The sequence below is a fragment of the Epinephelus lanceolatus genome, chromosome 8 (genome assembly GCF_041903045.1).
Source record: "Epinephelus lanceolatus isolate andai-2023 chromosome 8, ASM4190304v1, whole genome shotgun sequence".
Taxonomy (NCBI): Eukaryota; Metazoa; Chordata; class Actinopteri; order Perciformes; family Serranidae; genus Epinephelus; species Epinephelus lanceolatus.
In genome coordinates, this window is record NC_135741.1 from 25,109,170 (window position 1) to 25,128,440 (window position 19,271).

Sequence of the window (19,271 nt, forward strand, 5' to 3'; positions counted from 1 at the left end):
CAAAGTGAAGAAAAATAAAGATGTTGAATTTCTTATCTTATTTTACTTGTTATTTTTCAAATGTCCGTCCACAGGCTTACTGTTAATTTAAACGTAGTCATGTTTAGATAGCACGTGACAGAGGATGCAAGCTTTAATTATTGTTTTTTGCCTCTTATTTTGATTTTTGCTGTAGTATGAATAAACTAAGATGCACAATGAAAATAAATAACTTGAGACAATCAATTTAGGGTCTCTTTCTGAATGCATTGTGATTTTAACTGTATGCCTTGATGTTGTGATGCACACTATTTTCAAATGATGTAAGATTTTAGAATAAAAGCAGCAATGTTTTGTATTGACACTGCAGATTGATGCTTTTCAATGCAAATGAATAAATGAGGCAGTATTTAATTATATGCATTTAAAAAGGGCATGCTTCATACATACACAGGGCTGACCAGAGGTGGGTGCTGTTGTTCAGCAAATCAGAAAAATCAGGCAGCCAAACATCTCATGCTCAGCACAGGCTGATTTGGGAAATCGGCAGTGTGTGGGTGTGAAGGCATCTGTTTTGTTTCCTTTTGCAGAGCAGACTGTATATAGCATGCACTTTGTTCACACAAATTTACATCGTTGCACAATAAGGTTATGCAATGAGGCAGGCAGAAAATACAGTAATGGAGGTAACGTTTAAGGGAAAGGAGGGGCTGGTAGATTTTAGGTAGGTGGAGAGAAACTGTAGGATATCACTGCTGCTGCTGCTGCTGGTGATGGTGGTGTAGGTTTTTCTTTGGGTTCCGTCCTCCCTCCTTAGTCCGACTCTCCAGGGAGAAAGGGAGACCTGGGGAGGAGGGGGAGAAGAGGGGAGGGAGGGGAGGAGAAGAGGAAGGGAGGGAACACCAGCAGAGCACAGAACGCAGCCCTCTGATCTCAGTCAAGGGTTGAAATGGGATCAGATAGTAGGAAAACCCCCTTTTACTGCTGGCTATTCGCACGTAGTGCATGTCTGACATTTACCAGCAGGACTGCAGCAAAATGGAACAGAGGAAGGGAGTGAGAGCAATGAACAATGTAATCCCTGCATTGTGTTGCAATGGATGAAGAGTCCTTCTAAGTGATGTAAGGTTCTCATTAGTGATTAAAGGACTATAATAAAATTCATTGTCACTATCATGTGTATAAAAAGCCAGAGCCTCTCCTTAAAAAGCTAACCATGGCAAAGGGAATACTGTGGCACGTTTAATCGTTATATTTAGCCACGTTCAGGTCTGCCCACAGAGAAACCACATGCTATGTGGCAACATGCTTCAGAGGGAGGGAGAGGGGGTGAGAGGAAAGCGAGCAGAGGAGGAGGAGGAGGAAGAGGAGAGGGGAGTGTAGGTGTGGCTGTCTAAGAATTAGGTCGAGCTCCTCCGCACACTAAACACACATTTTATAGCTTGGTTTATGGCGCTGTCATCTCTCCATCCGACCCCACCCATGGAGCCTCAAAGCCGGGCAGAGGATGCCCGCGGGTCCCGCTCCCACCTCCAGCACCGGAGACAGCTCCTCTGCACCGCGCGCACCAACACCCGTCTGCAGTCGGCGCTTAACATGTCGTTAACGAGCCCAATTTTGGGATTAAATGTCCTTATATTTGGTGTGACTTTTTTTTCCCGAGCGTGGGAGCCGGTCTCCTAGGCAGCCGTGCATGGGCACAAAGTGATGGAGGCACTGGGCCAAACTGGGAGTGTGCTGCTGACTCAGCCTCGACTGCTGCATTAATTTATCTGCACTGCAGTGCTCCACCACCTCCCTTCCCCTTCTCTTTTCCTTACCTCCCCCCGCCTCCCCTTCCTGACTCTCCCTCCTCTCCACCTCACTGCACTCTCACACTGCCATCCTGGAGCATGGCAATGAAAGGAGCAGGTTCCCATTGCCTACATGTGATGGATAACAGAGAGAGACATTAAAATATCATGCAAAAATCCAGGGAGATGGAGGAAGGGCGGGGGAGGAGGGAGAGTCTAAAATAGAAGAGGGAGAGAGAGGAGCCAGGGAGACAACATTTTGTAATGTGAGGGAGGGTAGTCCATGGAGAATTTTCCATCTATTCAGTGTCTGAGGACAACTCCATGCATCATTTACATACAATTCCACCTACTCTCCCCCCCCAAAAAAGGTTTCTGACTTCCCATGAGAAGTACACACACAGATCAATATCCCCCAACATGGCTATTTCAGCCCTGTTCTCATGAGGTTGTGAGGTTACGAGGGCGATTACTGTAATATCATACCTCTGGGCTATTTACTTTATGGTGGACCGCAAACAAGAGCATCACAGCACAGATGGACTGCATAATAACGGGGCTGTAGTCCATCTTCTGCCTGTGAGGGGGATGTTAACACGGGGCTCTTAACAAATTCAATAAGTCCATTACATTTGAAAGGCTGCCTTTCACGACCCTGTTACCACAGCGCCACTCAGCTCCATTTCACAGGATGTTTTGTGATCCAGTTGCACCCACAAAAGTAAAATAATAATCACAAAATGGTGACCGCTACTTAAAGTGCACACTGAGAATATGAAATAAGCCTGAGGGAAAGTAGAGGAGGAAAGAAACCCAACACACGAGTCGTAACTGGAAGGCTGCTTTATTGGTAATAAAAAGGTTCGTGCTCAAATGAAGACAATCTTTCATATATTCTTACCAAGAGTCCAAGTGGTTGTGCAACACACCATCATATTGTACTGTATATCCTCTTTTTATCACGGTGTCAAATGATAACAGTTTGAAAAGCACTTTTTAATTTTTCAGCAAAAAGAAAAAACGCCCATAATAAACCATGCTAAAAAAGAATGAGTCCTATAATCAAATATTGATACAAAAATAAATTTCAGATGGAAACAGAAACATTGAAGAAATAAAACAGAAATATAGAAGGCAAGCTGCTTTTTCACAAGCCAAGTGGGTGACACACATAGCACTAAGAACAGGACATTTTTTGAGTTAGCTGTTTTTCTGTTAATATCACACACTGTTGAATATTAAGATGAAGTGGGGTGTCTGGATGATCCTCCGGCAGTATTTCTGACTCGACATCCCTGATTAATGTTGTGCTCACCCCCAAACCTACACCCACCACAGTTTGGAAATATGTTCTTTTTTTTGTTCGTTTTTTGTTTTTTTTCTTTGTTTTTTTTTTCTTTTCAGTGTGGAATCGACATCCAAATTCGCAGAAAAAGCAGAAAAAAGGCACATGCCATTGAGTGGAACACTAGAAACAAACCATTCAACAAAAGAAATGTGAGGATGGGAAGCAAGTACATGATTGTATGCATGTTGAGCTGTAATGGCACTGATGTGTGGGTATGGCGGGGGGAGAGGCCCTGGGGGTAGGAACCGTCTCAGGGTGTATGAGGCAGTCAGTCACACCAGCTGACGTCCTCCAGGGAGAGATCACTGGTAAAGTTGGTGGGCAGTGAGGAGTCAACTGTGTGTGTGCGTGTGTGTTTTGTGTCCGTGACTGTGGGTGTGTCCTGTATACTCAGTGAGGGTGAGAGATATGACAGTAAGTGAGAAATGTGCTGGTAACATTATCCTTTCATCATGATCAGGCTACAATCCATGGCAAGCAGCTCCAGTAACATCGCACATGAGCTATTCCCCAACATAGAAGGGTGCTGGAAACAACCAGTTTTAGACATCCACTGAACGTGTTGCACATAAATCAAATGTGACAAACAGTGTTCTTCTGTTTTATGTATATACATATAGACATATATGTATACATGTATATATCTTTTGTATTATATAATATCTATATTTCATTCAATTTCCGTCAACAAAGTGAAAAGTGTCTCAAAAAATCCAAAAGGTAACAAATGTGACAAAGGGCATAGCTGGAAGCCATTCTATATTATTGTTATTATTCATTTTTTGATTATTAGTAGTAACATTTTTAAAATTCCGTATTTACAAAAAACACAACAAAGCATGCCGATAAAATAAAAGAATATAGTACAATATTTATAGTTTCTCTCAAAAAGTTCGTTCTTTTTCAGCGATTGTGCCATTTACATCATAGCCTGCACTGTACATATACATGTTTTTGTGTTTTCTTTTTTGACTTTTTTTGCATGTTTTTTTTTTCTTTTTTTTCTTCAAGTGTGAATGTATCATTTTAAAACATTACATCCAAGATGAACATGGGTAAATTGGATGGCATACTCACTCCGACTGTGGTTTTCATTGGGAATGTATTTGGTTTCAGTGTGCAGCAGCCAAACTGATTCGGAGACCTCATATTGTAAACAGACCTCAGTTATTTGTTACAGACAGGGGGTTCTGGTACAGGCAGTGTTAAACACACCAAAATGGCATTAGTGGTGTGACGAAGGATGCCAGATTTTTGTCCAGTCATCCACTTATAAATAGGACCATCACTCCTGTGTAGAAAAAGAAATGGCAGGAACACCTAAGGAGGCAGTTGTGTCTTGTCTACCACTTGACAAAGCCTCAGGTTTTTTTATTTTATTTTTATGAAAAACACTCACAAAGCTTATTATACAACATAGCTGCGTCGATGTGAGGCCTGCTGATGTTTAATCTCGACAAGTGTTTGCATTACTACCTCCATCTCTGGCTAATTATTTTTGAAGCGGGTGATAGTACTTGAAAGCCTGCAAGTATGTGAAAAGATGGTGCGAGCCCGGGTCCAACACCACACAGTGTTTAAGAGGTCCCACAAAAGCACAATGATACACTGACAAACATGGGACTTTCAGCACTCTGACTCAGACCAAAGCTCTTTTCTTTTCTTCCGCACTTCCATTACTCTCTTGTATTCATGGCAGTCAGTCTAAAACCCTGAAGGGAGGGGCTCTACCTTTTTATTATTGGTCCACGTTTTGTGTTATTGATCACCCAGCCACCTCCCTGAAACATCAGACAAAATCCATTTGATTCTACAGTCCAAACCACAAAGCCCTTCATGGCCATCCACCTTCCATACATGCTAGGCACGACAAGGCATGTCCTTGTGACAATTCTCTGCTAACTCGGCTGTGTCAGATGGTCAGTGTCACTCTCACTGATCAAATCCTTTTCTGAGAATGATTGCATCACAAGGACATCAGAGATAGACTTCAAGGCTTTTTTTTTTCTAAAGCTGGCAACTCAAATTGTCCGAAAAGCACTACCTAAGACATCACTCACTGGGAAATTCTGATGCAGGTCCGACGGAGTACAAAAGAGGAACTTGAAATGAACGACTCAGTTAAGAGTACTGTCTAATGTATCTAACTAAACGTGGTTTTCAGTTTTTCCACTAGCCCAAAACAAAACAACAAAAAAAATATCAAAAAAATGAAACCATATTTTCGTCCCTTCTCCTGGAACTACAGCATTAGAGGGGATACCTATTGACACTTGGGTACACCAGACCCTTACTGGTGCCACTTATGGATTCCTTGGCGTGAAACATCACCTGCTCTCATTGCCGTAACAGGGACCACAGGTAAGTGACTGTATGATGGATGTAAGTAAACAAAGAGATGTAAGCCCCAGATTTGGTCCAGGACATGGCCCTCCAAATCTGTGCATCTTCATCGTGAGGATATTCTGTTTCCGAACACTCACACACTCCACACTCTGTCTATACTACTAACATTCAGAGCAGCAAAAAAACCAAACTATTTTCTAGTGTGTTGTTGGCTGATCCGACTGAGACTTCACCTCTGAGTGCTTACATCCTTTATTCACCTGAAATTTTAATGAAGGGCTGAATTAAAGATCTGTCAAAGAGCAAAACTAGTGAAGGGCAGGATCAGACAACTATCATTCCCCAAATATCCTATATATCATTATCCAAAAATCTCCATTTTCTGGTTATAGTACTCGTAATTTTTCCAGTGGACAGCCTCAAACTACAGTCAAGCCACTGCAGTGGTCTGAGAATTAGTGTCTTGTGGACTATGATTACTCATGCATGATTCCTGATCAAAACATGCCTTCATGCAAGTCATTTCTATGCATTGAACAAGCACAATAATTATTATTTATCTGGAACTCGGCCTGAGCAAGTCTCCTTCAGCCCAAGTCAAAACAATGACTAATGACCCCTACCCAGTCAGTGTGAAAGCCCATGTAGAAAATGTCTTTTTCAATGTCAGTATAACAAAGAGGAGATGAAAAGACCAGTGACATGGGCTAAATGTTATCTTTTTTGCTGCTCAAATAATGTAAAGATGCAAGTATACTCAGCACAAACAAACAAAAAATTCTTTGTCTACGCTTCTGGGTTTCCCCCTCCCTCGCTAGGGTTTCTGTCCTCGCTAAACTTGCTTGGTTGATTATTGTTTTCTTCTTGATAAAGATGGTAAACGCTGTGTTACAGACTCTCCTTTAGACTGCTAATACAGTTCTAGCAGGATCTGTATGATCCAGTCCCGTAGCATTGGAGCCTCGCTGCGGCAGTTGGCTGGGTCCACACTCAGGTGGTGGCAAGGATTTTGCAATTCTTCAATCATCTTGCAGAGATTTCTGTGCCTTGGCAGTTGGTCCCCAAAGAAATGTGTGTCATTGGCCAGCACACTGTAAGTCATTTTGTATTTGTTCCTCATTCCTCATTTCTATGAACTTGGTCACTATGAAGCAAAGTTCCGTGGTAAACTGATTGTGTTTGGTTCAGCTGTCTTTGACGACATAAGAAACCACATTGCCTCAGTAGTATTGAGTCTGTAAACATTTTTTTGTATTTTTTTGTTGTTTTTTTTTCTTACTTGCAAATGATCACTTTTTCTACATTTGTTGGGTTTGGGCTCAGAGTCTCATCTCACTGTGTTTTACTGGAATTTGAGAGTCACTGAACCTTAACACTTGGATTCCCACTCATCTTTTTGGTTTTTGTCCTTCTCTTTCCTCGCCCACTCCTCCTTGTTTTCGTCCTGCTTCTCCTTGTCAGGTTTGGTCACGCTGTCGTACGATGGGAGAGAGGCTGTGGATGGCGTGCTCTCCTTCTTCTCTTGGTTGGTCCCGCCATTCTCAAGCTTGTCGTTAGTGAAAATGTGACGCTTGAAGATGATGCCGCGCCGGATGAGGTGGCTGCGGTAGGCGTTCTGGATAGTTCTGGCGGAGACATCCTCCTGTTTGCGGCGAAGAGTGGTGGTGATGGGTTCATAGGACACCTTGGAGGGGTTGGCTGCCACAAAGCGCTCCTCCATCTGTTGCCTCAGCATGTCCAACTCACCACTATCACCAAGCACTCGCTTTGTGAAGGCAAACAGGATGTCCAGGCAGTGAATGCGATCACCACTCACCATGGGCATGTCCATGGCAATTAGTTCTATAGTGTTGGGCTTTGGCACACGAAGCGGGTGCTCTAGGGCGTCGGCAAAGTCAGACAGCTTGGCAAAAGTGATGAACTGAGAGGCAGTGGGGTCAAACTTCTCCCAGATCTCATAGAAGGTCTCAAAGTCATCCTCACTGAGTGGATCAGCACTTTCCTCTGTGGCCACGCTGAAATTCTCCAGGATAATGGCAATGTACATGTTGACCACAATCAGGAAAGAAATGATGATATACATGACGAAAAAGAAGATTCCCACTGAGGGGTTACCACAGTCGCCCTTCACAGATGTACCAGGGTTCTCCAAATTGGGATCGCAGTCTGGTGGGTAGTTGAGGATCGGCAGGAGCAGGCCGTCCCATCCAGCCGACGTGGTGATCATGAACAAAATGATCATGCTGTTGCCAAATGTCTCAAAGTTGTACAAGTCGTCAATTCCCGCTCCATGTTTTACGTAGCCAAAGTTAGACATGCCGAAGATGGAAAAGATGAACATAACCAGGAAGAGCAGTAGGCCAATGTTGAACAGGGCTGGCAGTGACATCATCAGAGCAAAGAGTAGTGTCCGGATACCCTTAGCTCCTTTAATCAGACGGAGGATACGGCCAATTCGAGCCAACCTGATCACCCTGAACAGGGTCGGTGACACAAAGTACTTCTCAATGAGGTCAGCCAGGAACATACCTGAGAGAAAGGACAGGAAAAAGGAAAAGAAAAACAAAGGAAGAGAATAACATTAGAATACAACAGACTTAACCTAATCCCATTTCGTATTTTTACCACTACCCCTTGTTTTCAAGTGCCACCTTGCCCCTCGGGACAGAGTTAAAACAGGCAGTGGTTGAAAACTTCCCCTATGACATGGGACAACCCTTCAAGACCCTGATACATTATCGGTATGCTGCATTTAAGTAAACAGATGCGACCAGTGTTGCCGGACATTGCGAATATGCTGTCTTCTGCAATGGAGATTTCTATAGCATGGGCTACAGGCATCCTTCAGCAGCTGTCAGGATGCTCATGATTTGTTCAGAACTTAAGTCTCAAGCTATCAATCAATCAAACAAGTCATCAAAGAAAAAAATAATACTGTTTCATTATCAGGCCACTAGCATTGCTCTGTAGGCGTTAGCAACCCGTGCTCCTAACCAGCCGTTCTGCAGTGATACCAATTAGAGGAGTGGTAACAAGTGCAGCAACTTCACTGCTAGTCTTTAGTTAAATTCCGGGTATCATATGCCATCAACGGAGGGGGGATGCGACATGGAAATATGAAAAAATGTGGGACTATCATGCACACATCAACAATAACAATGTAACGTTAGCTAATTAGCTGATTAGCTACTGAGTCATCAGCATACTAGCTTTTTTTATGGTAGCTATAAACAAAAGGATCACAAGGGCAATGTAGGTCCTACACTTCACCCTGCTCCTCTATCCCAACAAGAATCGGGACACCCTACCCCTAGATGTGAACACACAAAATGAAGGCGTAAGGCATAGGTGGTAGGGAAAAGGGATGTATTGGGATAGGGCCTTGTTATCATCAAGCTACTCCCTCATCGTTCTGTGTCTTCCACCTCCTTCACTCACCGACAATAGATAGAATGACCACCACCACGTCGAAGATATTCCAGCCATTGGTGAAGTAATAGTGGCGAAGGGCAAAGAGCTTCAGCAAGAACTCTGTGGTGAAGACTACAATAAAGATGAAGTTGACCCAGTAGAGGACGTTCTCCGTTTCATCTGACTGATCGTCTGTTTCCACCATCATGGTGACCATGTTGAGGCAGATGAGAATCATGATGGAAATGTCGAAGACTTGCTGCGTCACAAAGTCAAACACCATGCCCTGGACCTTGTTCTGCGAGTAGAGAGAGAGACACAAAGAGGGATGAAGTTTACTGAGGTTTCAACCCAAAGCATCATGTGTTGAAAAATCTGAACACTTCCTATGTGGGAACCCAGAAAAGAAAAAACATACCTGTGGTCGAGGAATAGGTTTTTGTGGCTTTTTAGACCCCAGTTTTTTCATGGCATTGTAATACTTTTTCTGTTCCTCTGTCATGAATATATCCTGACCTCCAAAGTAAAGGGACAAACACAGACTTGGTTATAATCCCATTCTGAAACTTTAAAATAGAAACTCCTAAAGCATAATAGGGGATAAGGAGACAGAACGGGTCTTATCTTTTTCTTCTGCTGGTTGAAGTTGTCAATAATCACACCAATGAAGAGGTTGAGGGTGAAGAAGGAGCCAAATATGATGAAAACGACAAAGTAGATGTACATGTAGATGTTGACTTCATAGTCGGGCTGGTCTTCCACCTTGGAGGGAGGTACAATATTAAAGGTAGTGTTGTATTTTAATAACACAATCAAAAAAAAAAAAAAATACAATATGACATTTCTGTAAATATGGTTATTTACTTTCTTAAGTTAAATGAAATTACTGAAGCTACTGCCAGCAGCCAGCAAACTTAACTTAGAACAAAGACTGGAAACAGGGAAAAACAGCTCATTCTAAGGTAAGGAAAACATGCTGATTCCTATTTTCAGGGGATTATACACAAAACATAGTTGGTATATTAGTTTCTGCCATATGGTCCACTTAAATCCTACACATTGGACCTTTAAGTCAGCTGGCTGCAGACAGTAGCTTCATACTTGCATACAATTTTCTCATCTAACTCTCAACAAGAAAGTGAATAAGCAAATTTCCACCTTTATCAAACTTTCCCTTTAAGACCTGCTTGTAAACAGTCTGGTATACAACATCAAAATATTAATTGAGGAAGCAATGAATATACCTCTCTGGAATCCACAGCCGCGTACATAATGTCCATCCAACCTTTGAATGTGGCCTTTCAAAAGAGAGACATGACTAAATACATTTGTAGAAACCAAAAATTGTAAATTAAAATCAAAGAAACTCAAACCGAAACTGATGCATGTCCTGTGGTACAGCTTGTGCATGGAAAGAAACAAGTAGATGAGGGAAAGGGTGTGGAGAAACACCGAATATAAGCAATGAATAAGAACAGAACTGCCTCAGAGTACTGTGAGAGCAAATGGAGTTTGAAGCAACAACAGACCCTCAGGTGGCGCACATAAAAAAAAACAACAGAAAAGTGCATAGGAAAATGAGAAAACCAAGTTAGCATGAAATTAGAAATGGAGTGAGGAGAAGAGGAGCGACACTCTCACCACTTGCAGCAGGGCCAGGTAGCCAGCGCCCACATTGTCAAAGTTGATCTTGACGTTCTTCCACCTGACCTCGGTATAGTTTTGTTTCATGAGGGCCTCACACTGGGTCTTGTTGTTGACCACGTCGACAGAAAAGTATTCCTCTGATGTCTCATTGAAACAGTAGTAGTACTTGCCCGCAAACAAGTTGACCCCCATGATACTGAAAATCAGCCAAAAGATGAGGCAAACCAGCAACACATTCATAATGGAAGGGATGGCACCCACCAAGGCGTTGACTACCACCTAGACCAGACCAGGGAAGACAGGATATGACATGAGGACCAGGAAACAAACACAGCTCTTTCAACCCCTCTGACAAGACACAACATACTGTTATGGCATTACACTGAGTACTTTAAAAAGAGCTGTTAAACCCTTTGTTACAGGTGGCATTAAGAGCAGCAGTTCAATCCTATTATGAGTTAATGTAGTCGAAAATAAGCACAGCTCACCGCTGTGATGTACGTACGAAGTGCAGGGAATTAATGGAAAGGGGAGCTGTATTGGTCCCTTTCTTATTAGAGCAGCACTGATGTGACTCTGAGATGCTCTTTGATCTGTTGAAGCATGCGGCAAGAAGTGCTTAAGGAATGCTCAAGCGCGCGCGCGCGCACACACACACACACACACACACACACACACACTATAGAAAGCACATATTTATGATGTAAAATGTACAATTCATAAACTTCTTTATGTAAAACATGATAATTTTGGGACATTTTGTGATTTTAAAACAAATAGTGTTTGCTACTACTGCCTACCATTCATTAGAAAACTTTAAAAGACTTTGAAAATGCATTTTAAAGACTAAAGGGTGACATCCTCTCTAAAACTAAAGAATATGTCAGTTTTTAGTCACACACTACAAGATTTTTCAAAGACTCGGGATCTTTCAGGGTTACTATTTGCAAGCTTATAACTAGATTCCTTTTGGGATTATTTTTCATCTTGCTCTTGGTGGAAAATATTTAGCCAAACTCCCTTTTAAAAAATGTGACATATTAATAGTTCCTTACATGTCTGCACACACACTATAAAAGACCTCGTATGTCAACGGTACTCTTGTCAATTGCATATCAGTATAATCCATAGAGATAAACTGTATTTACCTACAAACTTTACATTTTGGATTTTGTCGCCTCAACTCGCCATTCAGCCTTCTGTGTTTAGCTGCACTATTTTAGAGGGAGAAGACTGTGGGAATGAGAGGCAGACCGTTTCTATAATTTAGATCACTAAAATACACTCTGGTTGGTGGATCAGATACACGCCAAATTAATCACAGAATCTTGTTCACCCCACCAGTTTCTTCTCCTATTCCATAGTCCAATAGAACAGAGACTTGCTCATCCCCGGAGTTCCCTCCATATTCACTGACTACCCGGTTTGCTGCCTCCTGTTGATGCTGGAGAGAGCGCACCTAGCAGTTGCTGACACAGTTTAGTGAACTTCAGTGAACTTCACTATTTGCATGAGCCGAAACTAAAAACGCCAAGATAAGAAAAAAAATGACTTAAGACAGCTTGGACTGAGTTTTATGACAATCTTCCACAAAACGATTGTGATCATGGGAGCACACACCAACTGAGGTAAAACTCTCATTATGTTATTCCGACACTGGAAACTTGTCTGATGGTAACACTGCTTGCAAAGTCTGGGGTAAAAGTATAAAACAGAAATAGTGAGTTCAAACTGTACACTTTACAACATATGTGACTCTAATATTGTTTTTCAGGGTTCAAGGTTACAGACACACACCATACATAAACACACACTCAGGCACATGCTCACACACTGCTTCCCGGGGGCTCTTTTCTAAATCTTTATCTCTCCGAAGACTTAATGTAAAAAACTTTTAAATGCTCCTATTATTATTTCACCTTTACATATATTTATTACATTTATTTTAATCCAGAAATAATAACATTAAATAATAATGGGAGCATTTGACAGGTTTGTGAGAAACACAGTTTATAATATTTTGAGAAAATAGTTGTGCTCATATTTGTAAATGTTAACTTTGTAAGCTTAAAATGTCATTTTTAAAGTGTTTGCCATACCACTATGAAGTGTCCACTCTTACCACCCCAACCTTAGACAGTCAATAATCTTAATTTAATGACCCTTTCCCATAACTAAGTCAAACAATAACTCAAACTAAAGCAGTAAAAAAAATCAACTTACGAATAATAATTCCCACCACCCAAAATCTAGGCCTTTCAAGCAATCCAATCTGATTCCCCGTAGATTTATCATAGCCAGTAATAAGCTCAGCACATAGTGAACCGCTCACTACCAGTGTTAGGCAGGCCGACCAGCAGCTCTCAGGCAGACAGCTGAGCATGCATGTCTTTGGCAGACTCGTTTTATGGAGCCATATTCCCTCCTCATTACAGACACAGGGAGGAGCAGGATTCTCTCAGCGCGTACACGACCTTCACAGGCTAACTCGTGCTGAATGTTAAATTTGAGCTGTACAGAGGGCACACCGTTAAAATATTGTGCCTAATATAAAATGCTAAAATGTTTTTTCAAATATAATTATAGACCTATAAAAAACGCTCTTTCCCTCACGGTGTTGCCATTGCACTCGCTGAGAGAATGACTCCTTGCTTGATCTGAGATACAATTGAACCGCTTTCAAAAACTCAGTGTTTAAAAAAAAGAATTAGGCCATGCTGTGTGGAAAGCATTCTCAGAAAGAGGGAAAATGGCTTTCAAAAATGCATAATGTGCATCAGCAGTTATAGTACATGCGTGTTACATGGCATTGTGCAATCTCAAGAACCGCTCAAATCAATAAATAAATAAATAGAGAAATGTGTGGATAGAGAGATAGCGGCTAAAGAGGTAATGGTTGAAGCTTTGCTTGTGCGTCTGACGAGCCATTCTGATATTAACATGGTATCTGACAAATATCTGCAACACATGGCTGCTCATATAGCATGTGTTGACCTGCTCCTGGTGAAGACAGGCCATTAAAGTGATTGGGGTTTGGAGGTTACATCCAAAGGCCCCGTGATGACTGATACCCTTAATAGCTGGCAAAGATAAAACTACCAAAATCAATGTCATTTCAAAATCTTTGATGAAACTTAAAGGTCAGCAGGTTCGTCAGGAAAAAGGGGATTTACTGAAAGTGGGGTAAAGATGGCTAGAGATGTTGTCATTCCTGTACAATGCATTGCTTAAAAAAGTAAGACCAAGATTACAAAGCAGCATTGAGAGAAAGAGAGAGCAAAGTAGGTAGTCAGAACAGCCCGTTTTCATTGCATGTTAAGCAGTGCAATGTGTCCAATTGAAGCTGCACTGCTTGCTCAGCGCTGTTGAGTTGCGTTGGCCTCAGCGATGCGTCGTGCCGTAATACTCAACCAGCGGGGATATATATATACGTTCTCATCATTCTAACTCTCCAGAATCTCTTTCATACGGTGTCATCTCTCCATTCATGTACTTCCCTATTCATTTATTTATTGCTTTGACCTCAAATTTTCTGTTTTCAGTTCAAACAAAATGGTAACTCAATTGATGAACATAGACATTACAGTAAAAAATTGATACAGCAGGGTCAAATTCCTCTGTTTGTTTCCCTTTGTATGACTGGGCCACCCGCACCATTCTTACCACATACACCCAGTGAATAAGGTCATTCATAGGGGCACTGGTATTAATACACTCTATTAAAGCAAATGTGCCATGATGTCCAACCCCAAAAATGACATAATAATTAACAGGTCTATTTCCCATCCCACAATTAACGATTAAACCTATGAAATTTCAGTGAAACATTCATGACAACATCCATAAAGCCTATCCAGGGCCTAAAAGCATTGATGTCTCATGTGCAACGGCATCACATTTTAGTCGCTGGATATCTCGTATGAATGAGACAATAAATTTACAATCAATCCACCCACTAGATTAATGCACAGGCCTTCATCTCCTGCAGGTCTGTCATTTTTGGGACATACTAAAGAGGGGCGACACATTGTCTGTCTAGGGTTGAGAGTGTTGTCCGAACGCTGTAGTGCTAGTACACCTATGGGCCACCACCCACGAAGACCCAGAACTCAAAGTCAGAGTTTAACTGGGCCCATTGTTGCCTCCCAGTTTCACTTCCTGTGGGAGTGGAAGGCAACAGGAAGCCAGGGCCTGCTGTATGCGCGACAGTATGTGGTGCCATGACATGACAGCAGTAATGCCTTGTGTGAAATGGCAGCCTAGCATATTTGCTAAGCTTCTGCCTGCATTCCCAAAGGAAGGCACTAAAAATGATTTTACGTATTTAACATGGACGATGTTTACAAAAACTACAGTAATAACCTGCCACCAGAATGGACCGTTAGCGGATCAGTTGGTGGGATGGTGCAACCCAAAGTGCTGACGCCGGCAGAAGCTTAACAAATATTTTCCTCCCAAAGCCACAACACTGTGAGTGTGTGGTTTCTGTCTCAGTCCCTGATGCAGAAAGATCCTGGACAAGCAGGAGAGAGTGTGGTGACCCTCCAACGGTCCGGCCCAGCCGAACCGGGTCGAGGTGGAGTGAGTAGCGGAGGGATAAGGGGGTGTGGAAGAAGAGGAGAAGGAGGGGGAAGGGTGGGGTGGGTGCCGCACAGTGCTGCACATGTGGGGCTGAAGAGGAGGTGGGGAGGGGCTGAGGTGAGAAGGAGAAGCTCAAACTAGAAGACAAGGCAACCAGTCCAAGAGTAGTGAGTAGTAAAAGAGGAGATCAAGAGTTAGAGAGACAGAAAGAGACAAGGGAGGGCTATGGGTGACAACAACCAGGTGCAACCTATTGCTACCACCAGTCACAGAGACAACCAATTAGATGTGTTTGGAAGAGACAGCTTAAGCAACTAATCGCAAGTGATTACTCTTTGAACTACCAAGCCCATGGTTGGCCATCAGTCAATGTTGGGCCATCCATGAGCATCTGTTGCCTTTGCTTTTATGGTGTGTCCCACACTGTTGGCACTAGTTGGCTCTTCTAAGTTTTTTTTGGCCAATTCAGCATATTGAATGTGCGCCTGAGACAGCGAGCCTGGTTGTGAATAAAATCACTGATTGGCAGCTCAGCACATGAGGAAAAATGGAAGTGATGTGAAATCGAAACAAACTTGTTGTATTAGGTAATATTAATTTTTTAACAATTAAGCTCTTTTGAAGAAACGGCTCGTAATTGTTTGTGTTATTGTTCGCCGGCACACAGTAAATATAATTTGTTCTTTCAACATCGGGTTGTGTTAATGTGTGTTAATGTGCTAACTGGCTAACTTGCATCTTGAATCCATCCTGTCGGTCTTCTAGTTTCCCTTTTTGAATGACCAATACAGACTACCACTGCCTGCTGGTATGGAGAATTCTAATGTGTGTTCGAGTGCAAGTTTTTGGCCAAGATACAGGCGACGTGAGGCAATACAGAAGTCAGCCTTCATTGCTACCAGTTCTTTGATGTTGGTTTGGGGAGTCTGGGCCTTGAAGGCATGGTCACACATGAGCGAATGCAGGCAAGTGACCACCGCAAGGCGTTATTTGTTCTGAATGTGGGTAGTGCCAGATGTGATGCTGACAGTTAATGTTAGCTAGTTTGCTGGCTTACAAATGAATGTTAGCTTGCAAATCGATGGCGTGAAATATTGTGTTATTGGTACATTTTCCATTTTCTTATGTTCCACACCTGTCTACTGACTCACTGCCAGCCAGGCAGCATCTCTCATGTAGAGCAGTTTTTATTTTTCTTGGCCAATATCAAATAATATTGGCTGGTTAAACACGGCAAAAATAAATGTCTCTTCCACACATACTTCTTTGCTGCTGGTTGAGGCTGTGACTTCTCCAGTCAAAGTTCACCAAAGTTGAACTCTGTGCAATGCAAAGATGCAAATTTGCGCATTTGCGTTGCCACCAGAAGCAAATGTATATTCCCCCCTTCGCTAGCATTGAATAGAAGTGAACGGGAGGCAAATGTTTGCCAATGTTAATTTTGCAGATGTGTGATTGTGGATGGAACAGATTTCTCTGAGTGGTTATTTGGCAGCCGCCCTGGATGCAGAGTTTTGGTGTGACTGGTTGGGCAAAGGTTTTGTTGTCCTGCAGCTCCCTGGTTCCTGCTGGTTGTTCTCGATGCATTGAGAGATGGTGAGAGCTGGGGAGGGGAGGGGAAGGAGGGTGGGGGGTCTATGGGAGCAGGGAGGGGGGGGGGGGGGGGAGGGGGGGTCTCATTTAAAAGCAGTGGTTGAGAATCAGGCCAAATGAAGAGCTAACTGTTGATCTGGATGCTCTATGAAATGACATGTAAGTTTGGTTAGCTTTGACCAATTTCACATTCACTTTGGCCAATCAGGAAGAAACAAAGTAAGATGAAGTATCAGAATTTCTAGTTCGTCACTTATGTGATGAGGCAGCTTTGTGAAAATATTTCTGTTACTCTTTGGGTAATGTTTTATCATGAAACAAATCAATTTGTATGTAGATTGTTTTGTTTGTTTAATACAATTCAATTGAAATGCATGTTGTTCTGCTGGCAATACAACTTTACTGTTACTTTACTCAGTCTCCCAGCTGCATCATGACTTGTTCTTTCGCTCTAACAAAGGCATGGTACAGGATTGCGCATGGAAAGGTGACTTCTTGGCTTTCATTTCCTGGTTTTAAAAACAATCCCCCAATATTTTGGGTTTTCCTTATTGTCTTACTTTTTTTTAAGATCAGTTCTAGCATGCTTTAAACTGTTGAATGGGCATGCGGAAGGATCAGCTGCTTAGCTTTGGATCTTACCCTCATCCCTTCAAAACGTGACAAGGCTCTGAGGGGTCTCAAGGCCCTTAGTGTCCTGAGTGATTTAATGGGCCCTAGATCGGAGTAGCCCAGCGCATTAGCTACAAGGCTGACTATAGACACCTACACAAAAACAGAGAAGCAAAAGAGGTTCCAAACTGTTAGAAGTGAGAATATTCACTAGGGAAGAGAGACGGCCCTGGCATAGGCGGAGAGTTGCTTGACATACACACATAAATCTATGCATGTATATGCATGTATAATATTGCATTTATACATGTATATACACTGAGAGAGAAGGTCAATGTTTAGTATAGGTTTTATGTGCGTAGTATTTTTAGTAGCAGTACGCCATAGGGATTGTTTGTCTGTTATTTTGGGGCAGTTGACGTGGTGTGAAAAGTCCTTTGTACCTGCAAAGAAATTTGTGATTGAGAGAGAAAGAGAGGAGATAGAGACATAAGACTCAAATAGAGGGTAAATTAGACAGAAAAGAGTGCTACATGATTTAGTAAAGATACAAGCGAAGGGACTGGGGGGGCAGAGGAAGAGGAGTTGGGGAGGGAGGGAAGGAGAGAGGTTACCCTGTAGAAGCTGATAAAAACCCAACAGACTTGAGAGCCTTACCCTTGCCCCTCTAACATTGTCTCTCCATGTCGCTCTTGGGCTGAGGCATAAAATCCCATATAATTTAAGACAGACAAACTAATGGAACCTAAGAGAAAGAATACAAGTAAACATGTACAAGTGTGTCATTTTGCCATTCTCTTTCTCAGACATTAAATCAAATTGTCACACAGCATTTAGAGTCAAGTAGGAGAGCCACAGTCACATGAACCACGCACAAGAAACAGGGATGGAGGTTAAGGGCAGACCGGATATAGTTATTAGCACTGGATGGCACTGAAAGGACAAAAATACACAGAGTACAGTCGAGTTACACACAGTTAACAATAACAGCACACAACCTCAAAGAAACTGGCGCAGCCCCTCTCAAGTCCGACAGCAGCCACCGAACCATTGCTGCAGCCAAAGAACACTTTGTAGTGTGCTATCATTATTCAAAAACACTCACTAAAACACCTTATATTATGTCATTAATTCACAAAACTGTACATACAACCATTCACAGCACCATAATAAATGTACAGAACTGCTATAGCTGTAATAAATTAATGTAAATTTAGGTAAAGTGGACTGTTATGGTTTGTGAATCCCCGTATAGCTCTGGGCCACATAGCTGATCTAAGATGAACACATGTATAGTATTGCATTGTTAACAAAGGAGGAAATGGACAATGGTGATTGCGGTCAATAAGCTGCACTAATGTTCTCTGAGGGATGGTGAGAAGTGCAGAAATGACTTAGCCTTGATGAAGTCACTTCAAGTATGCTAAGACAGCCATTACATGCTGTCTGCTGCACAGGGTAGCTTTGTAATGAAGGATTCTTTGGCTGAATGCAGATTATTCTAGATGCAAAATGCAGGAGTGGGCAGCCGTATTACAATTAGGTCAAATAGAGAGAAATTTGTTTAAGATTGAGTACATGATCACAGGAACTGTATCCTTGGGAGGTCTTTTCATTTTTTTCCTTACTGTAATCTCAGTCTGGATGCTGGAGGGACGGAAACAGGGGGAGTACCAGTTCCTTACAAATAAGGAAAAATATCAACAGTGAACACATGTGAAAGCACCTCCAACCAGCCACCGACACCAACCGGTCAAACTCACCGCAAGAACAACATCCAAAGCTTACCAAAGTCACGGAGGGAGATTTTATAACAGGCAAAATCTTCATTTTGACTGATGCCAATATCAGCGTGGATTTCAAGAGACCAACTTTTTGACTGTTTAAAGGTGGAATGCATCAAAACTTATGGAAAGAACAGCAGAAAAGGTGGCAGCATGGATTCAGACTTCTTACTGTAC

The 19,271-nt window shown here is 42.3% G+C and overlaps 1 protein-coding gene across 6 annotated transcripts in view; it reads right to left on the reverse strand.

Moving 5' to 3' along the window:
* Positions 1-4,773: 4,773 nt before the first annotated feature.
* The window catches only part of scn8aa (sodium channel, voltage gated, type VIII, alpha subunit a), a 58,988-nt gene continuing 44,490 nt past the window's right edge, over positions 4,774-19,271 (reverse strand). For all 6 annotated transcript variants that reach the window (XM_033628740.2, XM_033628736.2, XM_033628741.2 and 3 more), the window contains exons 21-27: positions 17,341-17,463; positions 10,519-10,803; positions 10,122-10,175; positions 9,502-9,639; positions 9,296-9,400; positions 8,905-9,175; positions 4,774-7,995 (exon numbers count right to left, since the gene is read on the reverse strand). In XM_033628740.2, coding sequence (XP_033484631.1) covers positions 6,836-7,995; positions 8,905-9,175; positions 9,296-9,400; positions 9,502-9,639; positions 10,122-10,175; positions 10,519-10,803; positions 17,341-17,463 — 2,136 coding nt within the window. In that variant the 3' untranslated portion in view covers positions 4,774-6,835. The remainder of the gene's footprint in view (positions 7,996-8,904; positions 9,176-9,295; positions 9,401-9,501; positions 9,640-10,121; positions 10,176-10,518; positions 10,804-17,340; positions 17,464-19,271) is intronic.